Genomic DNA, 8,761 nt, shown 5'->3' on the forward strand with positions numbered 1-8,761 from the left:
TTCGCAGTACTGTCTTCAGGGAAAAATAGGAATATGTTTTTCCCAGATTAATAAATCAAATCCAGGCCAGGTGTGTTGGTTCACGCCTGTAATCCCAGCTTTGGGAGGCTGAGGTGGGAGGATAGCTGGAGGCCAGGAGTTCAGGACCAGTATGAGAAACATAGTGTGACCCTATGTTTACAAAAAATAAAAAAGTGAGCCAGGCTTGGTGCATGCCTGTAGTCCCAGCTACTTGGGAGGTTGAGCAGGAAAATGGCTTGAGCCCAGGAGTTAGAGGCTGCAGTGAGCTATGACTGTGCCACTGCCTTCCAGCCTGGGTGACAGAATAAGACCCCACACTTTAAGAAAAGGAACCCATTGCTTTTAAATTTAGAAGTACTTCACCTGAAAATACGTTGAGTATATTACTGTGAAATTTAACTAACACACTATTCAAAAATAAGTTGATGCTATGAGAATGCCTGGCCTATATCTATATATGCAGAGAAAAAGGTCAAAATGAGACAACGCTATGCTCATCATGGTTATTTCTGGGATGTGAACTTCTGGTGTTTTACAGCTTTTTTTGGTAATTGATATGTTATCATGTTTGGTCAATAAATACATTTTTTTTTGGTAATCCCAAATAAATTAGTTGTTTTATTTTAAAATATCCATCTATAATACTCTAAGAGGCTGTTTTCACCTACATCTGAAACTTGGAATTCTAGAGAAGTATGGACTTTGGTGTCAGGAAGTTGCAGCTATGGTTCCTGGTGCTGTTTTGGAGCTGAGGACACAGTGGAAACAAGGAAGAGATAGACCTTCATCAGCTAAAGCCTGTGATACCATTACCGATGAATAGAGAGGCTCTGAAGGAAAAGGACTCCAGGTCTCTGAAAGCAGAGTGTGAGGCAAACAAATCATCCTAGACATGAGGATGAGGATACCCCTTTCTCCTTGAGAGAGTGATGCTTGAGGTAGGATAGGTCTGCACCCTGGGCCACCTCCAGATGAACCACCATGAGGTTGGGAGAAGTTCTGATGAAGCTACTCTGGATTGTAACCCATCTCAGTTACTCAAGTTTTCTGGTCAGAAATCTTCCTCTTATTCCTTAGAGGAAAAGAAGGAAGAATTGCCTTCTGATCTTTCTTCAAGCAAATGGTAAATCACCCTCTCCTGCCAGTTGCTCCCCAGGCTTCTGTTTTGGAGTTAGGTTCTCACCATCCTATGTTAGGACTCTAAGGGAAGGTAAGAGAAGATAGTACTGAGACTTTTGCCCTCCCTCTGAAGTGCTCCAAATCCTTAGTTGTGGATGGCCTCAAGGGGAGCCAAGATTCTACTCCCTGCCTGAAATGTCAATGTCCTTCGCTGTACCAGTGCCATGAAGGAAGCTCTAACAGGATACTCCTTCCTCCCTGGAAAGGCAGGAGAGCTGGGCATCCATGGGTGGGGACAATCGCCAGACTCACCTTCCAGAGCAACACAGCCAGCAGCAGGAAGATGAGGATTCCCACCAACAAACTGATGGCGATGATCCAGCCCACGACGTAGCCACGGGGCTCCAGATTGTGCAGGGCCTCGAAGACCACCTAGGAGGCAACGCAACAGTGAAAACATTTCCTTTTTTTTTCTTTTTTTTTGAGGCAGCGTCTTGCTCTGTCACCCAGGCTGGAGTGCAATGATACAATCTCGGCTCACTGCAACCTCTGCCTCCCGGGTTCAAGCGATTCTCCTGCCTCAGCCTCCCAAGTAGCTGGGATTACAGGTGCCTCGCTAATGTTTTGTATTTTTAGTAGAAACGGGGTTTCACCATGTTGGCTAGGCTGGTCTCGAACTCTTGACCTCAGGTGATCCACCCACCTCAGCCTCCCAAAGTTTTGGGATTACAGGCGTGAGCCACTGCACCGGCTGAAAACATTTCCTAAACAGAAGTGCACAGAGCATGATGGAGCCCAGCCTGGGCTTGACATTTGGAGAGAACTACAGAGAAGTACCCAGACCACTGTTACTAATAAATAAATACATAAGCTCCGCTGAACGTTTTTCTGGTTGCAAACTGATGGATTTTTCACTGGCATCTGAAAAGGCACTTGAAATCCAAGCCCTAGGTCTTGAAAGGGTTGTAATGACAACAACCCTGATTTAAATATCATGAAGTGAACAAAAGTGTACTGAAAAACTTAGAGGACACACTATGTTCTTGATTCAGAACAGGTAACAACAATGTACCTTTTGTTTCAGCTTTGAAACAAAAAACACGCGAGTGCTCTGCATGTAAGGCAGCTCTTCTTTCCAAGTGTTCAGCTCAATGTGTCACTTAGAGGAATTACTTGATTAATGCTAGTTTCCCCAGTAGACTGTGGACCCCACAAGGGGTAGGACACAGTCTGTCTTGGGTCTCATGGTAGGGCCTAGCACATTGGAGAAACTTATTCAAGAGGCTGTACCGTGGTTTCCCATGGGAGCCATAGCAATCGGAGCCCATGTCCCAAGGAGCCAAGTTTTCCCAAATTTTCCTGAAACTCAGTGGTGTGCTGGAGCTGGCTCATATTAGCTCATGAGAGGCAACTGTGCATCTCTTCCTAACTCTGTACCTAGTGACATTGCAATGGCAGTTTGAAATGGGCTATGGTGGGAGTATTTGGCAAACAAATCAGGGCACCCCTACCCTCCTGCCAGAGAACTGATTGTTAAACATGTATTAGTGCTCACCTCTGACTGTTCCCTTTGGCTCTGCTTTAGCCCCACTGGTCACAGTGGAGTTTAGTTTTGCAGAATGACTGGGCACAATACTGACGTGATAATGCCTAACAATGCTTATTTAACCATTTTAGGGCCTGGCTCCCATCCCTCTCTAAATTTATTGAATATCGTCTGTGTCAGTTCTGTGCTTTTTTTGCAATCTCTTATCTAAGTCATACAACAGCCCTATGAGATCTTCAACACCCATTTTATAGAGGGGGACATGGAGGTCCAAAAAGGATATTTGCTCTAGACTGTGTAGTTCAAATGCACAGTCACGATTTGAACCCAGGTCTTAGCCAACCCCAGACCCCCAAATCTGAGCTTGTCATCACCACACCAGAGTGCCTGATTGACAGTGGCCTTCTTTATAGGCTACCTGTCAACTGAATGAATTAGTTACTGGCTCTTCTCTGGTGATAAGGAAAGAAAATGAGACCACCTCTACCTCACTGCCTCCATTCCCACAGCTGGGGTAGGAGAGAGTGTGCGTGTGCCAGGGGGATGGGGCAAATGGACACACAGGCTGCCACAGTTTTTGAGTCTGTTTTCTCATCTGCAAGACAGGAGCAGAACAGTGCCTTGCCAGAGATTGAAAAGGGGTAATGCACACAGAGTCCCCAGCATAGCATCTGTCACAGAGCCTGCCCTTGACAAATGGAGTGTTCCTGTTAGCATCATTGTCATTGCTTGTAGGGAGTTTTTTGAGGTTGTACATGCTGGCTACTTTTTAGTTTTTATTTTATTTTTTGAGACAGAGTTTCTCTCTGTCACCCAGGTTGGAGTGCAGTGGCGCAATCTCAGCTCACTGCAACCTCTGCATCCTGGGTTCAAACGATTCTTGTGCCTCAGCCTCCCAAAGTGCTGGCATGAGCCACCACTCCCAGCGCTTTTTACTTTTTAAAAATTACTTACTGAAGTCGAATATACATAGAGAAAAGTATAGGTATCCTAAGTGTACAGCTCGCTGAATTTTCACATACCAAATGCTAAATGCATGTGTGTAACCAGCACCCAGATCAAGAAAGAGAAGGTGATCACCTCCCTAGAAGCTACCTTCCCCCTTCCTTCCAGTCCCCACCCCCACCAAGGATGTCTAACAGCTTGGATTAGCATCACCTGCTTTTTTGGGACCTTGCTATAAATAGAATGACACTGTATGAACTACAGTACTTGGTTTCTTTTCTCTTTTTTTTTTTTTTTGAGACGGAGTCTTGCTCCATTGCTCAGGCTGGAGTGCTGTGGCACAATCTTGACTCACTGCAACCTCTGCCTCCTGGGTTCAAGCAATTCTCCTGTCTCAGACTCCCAAATAGCTGGGATTACAGGTGCCTGCCACCACACTTGGCTGATTTTTGTATTTTTCATAGAGACAGGGTTTCCCCATGTTGGCCTGGCTGGTCTCGAACTCCTGGCCTCAGGTGATCCACCTGCTTCAGCCTCCCAAAGTGCTGGGATTACAGGCATGTATCTGATTTCTTTCTCTCACTGTTATGTTTGGGAAATTGCTCCAGGCTGTGGCATGTCCACTCTCACTGCTGTATAGTATTCCTCTGTGTGGACATGCCACTATTTATTCATGCTATTATTGATGAGCACATGGAGGTTGTTTCCAGCTTGGGGCTTTTAAAAAGAGCAATTTTCAGACAGTAGGCAATTCTCAGGAAAGAATATTTATGGGTAGGAAGTGTGGGACAGAGTGAGCTCTGAAGTCTGTCATCCTAAATCCACTATTTTCTATGTAGTTCAAATGAGCAGCTCTTATCTTTAAAGGCAGACAGATTCATGTCTTTGGGTTCCTGCCCCTAAAAAGCTGTGGATCCAATCACCTCCTGCATTCAGAATCTCTCATGGTGTCTTGTACAGATGAAGTGTGAGGAACTGTTAGGAAAGATGCAGAGGGAAGAGTGCTGGCTTTAATCTGGTCCCGGTGCAACCGTAGGCAACCAACTTTCTCTTTCTCCCTGAAATGGGGGTCTGATAGGGAAATGTGGCAGTTCTGTGAAAGTGCCTGGGTGTGAGAAAAGTTTGCTAAACCTTATTGTTGACTATGAATCAGACTGAAACACTGAGCTCAGTGGGGTTAGCTGTAAAGCCCAGTACCCTGTGCTAACCCAGATGACTTCTTAGGGACACTGACATCTGCATAGCAGCAAAGCCACGTTGGAGGCCTGGTTTTGTGGACACAGAGGTTAAAGTAGCAGCTACAGTTTAGTCTGGCAAGTTCCACAAGAATGCCCTGTCACTTCCCCGGAATGTGGGCTTCATCTCTTATTATTTTTAGGGATGCTGTCCATCCCCTTGGATGCATGCTCCATGCTTTGGCAGAGCCTGTTCTCTCACATCACAACTCTCAAACTCATCTGTGAGTGATGAGCTGAGTGTCCTGCAGCTCTAGGAAGTCATATCTTAGATTAAAAAACAAAACTCCAAGGAAGGAACAGCAGCATGGACGACATGGAGAGGCAAGAAGCACTGATGATCAGGTCCCGTCGTCACCACCAATGAGCCGGCTGATCCTGGTTAAGCCCCTACACCTTTCTAAACAACTTTTCTCTCCATCCTCTTGTTTCCATCCCAGGTACTTCCTGGCTCACATCTCGTCTTCTCTCACCAGTACTATTACAGGAGGCTTGGAAAGGCCCGCTTGCTGTTAGAGTTGTTTTTCTAAGGCACAGGTCTCATCACATCACTTTTTGGTTTACAGTGTCCATGATTTTCCTTCAGGCTGAGCATCTAATTCAGGACACCAGGGCCTTCATACTCTGGTCTCCTTTCTGCCTTTCCAGCTGCTCCCAGGACACATATTTACATTCTAGCCAGGTAGAGATCTCTCCTCTGTGAGACTGGTGGTCCCCAGCCTCTCTGCAGGCTCCTCTTGCCTCCTGGAATGCCCTTCCATCCTTGCCCATCTGACAAGCTCATTATTGCTCATCTAAAAATGTTCATACTTGACCAGCCTGGCCAACATGGTGAAACCTCGTCTCTACTAAAAATACAAAAATCAGCCAGGAGTGATGGCATATGTCTGTAGTCCTAGCTACTCGGGAGGCTGAGGCAGGAGAATCGCTTGAATCCAGGAGGCAGAGGTTGCAGTGAGTCAAGATGGCGCCACTGCACTCCAGTCTGAGTGAAAGAGCAAGACTCTGTCTTAAAAAAATAAAAAATTTAAAAAAATAAAAATGTTCATACCCTTTGATCCATTAAGTCTGTACTTGAAAACTTTACTCAAAGGAAAGAAATATAAAATATGGAAAAAGTTTTATGCTCAAAGATGTTCATTGCAGAATTATTTATATTGGTGCTGAATTAGCAATATCCTAAGTGTCTAACATCAGGGCAATAAATAAATAAACTATGGTCAATCACAAAATAGAATATCACAGAACTATTAAAAATGATGACAGTAAAGCTGACTGTCAAAGCATAATTTTCAAAAAGTTAAAAACATGATTCTCATACAAATATTTAGTGAATACATGGCAAAGATTTATTTAATTTGTTATTGAGGAAGTCAGCAGGGTGGCAAAGCTAGTTTTAAAAAGACCAGAAAAAAATGTGTAGTCATAGGAAAAAAATTACTGAAATCAGATTACTAAATCAAGTACAAAACCAGCTAATACCCTACAAGGCAGTAAACTCTAACCTTTGGGATATTTTCAGTCAAACAGAAATCATTTTTGTCTTTACTGGCAAGAGTCATTTATAAATTATCAGCCTTCTATAAGTTAATATGTAACTTCACAGAATTTGGGCCCTGGAGGGTTAGGCAGGCCTGCAGACCAGTGCTTCTCAAATTTTATTGTGTGTAAGAATCACAGGAGGAACTCTGTTAAAATGTAGATTCTGAATTAGAGTCTAGAGTGGGGCCTGAGAGCCTAGATTTCAAATAATCTCCCCTATGATGCTGATGCTGCTGGTCCGTGGACCACACTTTGAGTAGAAAGGGGCGAGGGGATGCTCCAGTATGACACTGAAAGGGTATGTAATCATTTTTTTTACCTGATTGCCAAATTTTAGAGACTTCTGAAAACAGTAATAATGTGGGAAAATGATGTTTATTATGCTAAGTTAAAAAATCAGAAGATGCTGGCTCACGCCTATAATCCCAGCACTCTGGGAGGCCAGGGTGGGAGGGTTGCTTGAGCCTAGGAGTTCAAGATGAGCCTGGGTAACATAGTGAGACCTTGTCTTTACAAAAACACAGAAATTAGCTGACCATGGTGGCGTGCACCTGTCATCCCAGCTACTTGGGAGGCTGAGGCAGGAGGATCATTTCAGCATGGGATATCGAGGCTGCAGTGAGTCGTAACTGTGCCACTGCACTCCAGCCTGGGTGACAGAGCAAGACCTGGTCTAAACCAAACTAAACTAAACAAATAAAATAAAATAAATAGGTTGGGTGTGGTGGATCACACCTGTAATTCCAGCACTTTGGGAGGCCAAGGAGGGTGGATCACTTGAGGCCAGGAGTTCAAGCCAGCCTGGCCAACATGGTGAAACCCCCCATCTCTACAAAATATACAAAAATTAGCCATGTGTGGTGGCGCATGCCTGTAATCCCAGCTTCTTGGGAGGCTGAGGCAGAGAATCACTTGAATCTAGGAGGTGAAGGCTGCAGTGAGCTGAGATTGTGCCACTGCACTCCAGCCTGAGTGACACAGCGAGACTGTTTCAAAAAAATATCAAAAAATAAAAAATGAGAAGATTATCTAAAACACAGAAGACTTCAGCTTTGCAGAAATATAGTAGGAATTCTTTAAAGTAAATAGATGTGTTTTGATATTATGAATATCATTTCTCTTTTCTACTTTTTACTATTTTTTAAACTGAGCATTTTAAAGGCAAGTAAAACCATTTTATTTTTTTAAAGGACAGACTCTGCTCCAATATCTCCTTTCCCAAGAAGTCTGCCTTGCTCCCCATCTTCAGCGGAATTAATCATTCTCTGAGCTCTTGGAAACATAGTCATTTTCAACTTACTGTAGCATCCCAATGTATATAAGTGAAGCTTCTTAGGTAGGCAGCTAGAACCCAGCTTACTCAGCCCCTGTTTGTTTTTATTTTTTGGAGACAGGGTCTCACTCTGTTGCTTAGACTGGAGTGAAGTGGCACAATCTTGGCTTACTATAGCCTCAACCTTCTGGGCTCAAGTGATTCTCTCCCCTCAGCCTCCCAAGTAGCTGGGACTACAGGCACACACCACCATACCCAACTAATTATTATTATTATTTTTTTGTAGCGATAGGATGTTGCCATGTTGCCCAGGTTGGTCTTGAACTTCTGGGCTGAAGTTATCTGTGTGCCTCAGCCTCCCAAAGTTCTGGGATTATAGGTGTGAGCCACTGCACCTGGCCCAGCCCCTCTTTCTAAGCCCTGTTCCTCCCTAACCTGGTCTCAGCAGCCCCTAAACCAATTCAAGGAAACCCATGGCTCCAACAAAACAGAGTTTTAAAACCACAGCTGGATACTTCATAGTCCCAGTTCTAGGTCCTTCTCACTCTCTAAGGTAATGATGAATCTTCCTGTCTATGGACTCCAGTAAACTGTGAATTTGTATACAATAAAGATGTGAATGCATGCATTCCTGTTACCTGAACCAAGGCATTGATTCATTATATGATTCATGAATATATAAATTAATACATTCAACATCATTTCTGCTACAGATGAAGTGTGAACACGACTTAGTCTGCAACAAAAGAGATGGTAGGATTTGAAGCTGGAGTCTCTGAGTGTGATTATTTTCCCTCTCCTTCAAAAATATACTTGCAAATGTTACATGTTATATCCTTTGGGGGAGTCCTGGCCATCCATCCATCCATCCATCCATCCATCCATCCATCCATCCATCCATCCATCCATCCATCTATCCATCCACCTGCCCATCCACCACCTATCTTTCAATCTGTCCATCTACTCTGTTTGTCCATCCGTCCGTCCGTCCGTCCATCCATCCATCCATCCATCCATCCATCTATCCATCCATCTGCCCATCCACCACCTATCTGTCAATCTGTCCATCTACTCTGTTTG

The 8,761-nt window shown here is 44.2% G+C and overlaps 1 protein-coding gene across 1 annotated transcript in view; it reads right to left on the bottom strand.

Moving 5' to 3' along the window:
- Positions 1–8,761, bottom strand: part of ITGA9 (integrin, alpha 9) — a 385,411-nt gene that overhangs the window by 18,921 nt on the left and 357,729 nt on the right. The window contains exon 24 of the mRNA XM_011999512.1: positions 1,453–1,572. Coding sequence (XP_011854902.1) covers positions 1,453–1,572 — 120 coding nt within the window. The remainder of the gene's footprint in view (positions 1–1,452; positions 1,573–8,761) is intronic.

The sequence above is a fragment of the Mandrillus leucophaeus genome, unplaced genomic scaffold (genome assembly GCF_000951045.1).
Source record: "Mandrillus leucophaeus isolate KB7577 unplaced genomic scaffold, Mleu.le_1.0 Scaffold595, whole genome shotgun sequence".
In the NCBI taxonomy this organism is placed as follows: Eukaryota; Metazoa; Chordata; class Mammalia; order Primates; family Cercopithecidae; genus Mandrillus; species Mandrillus leucophaeus.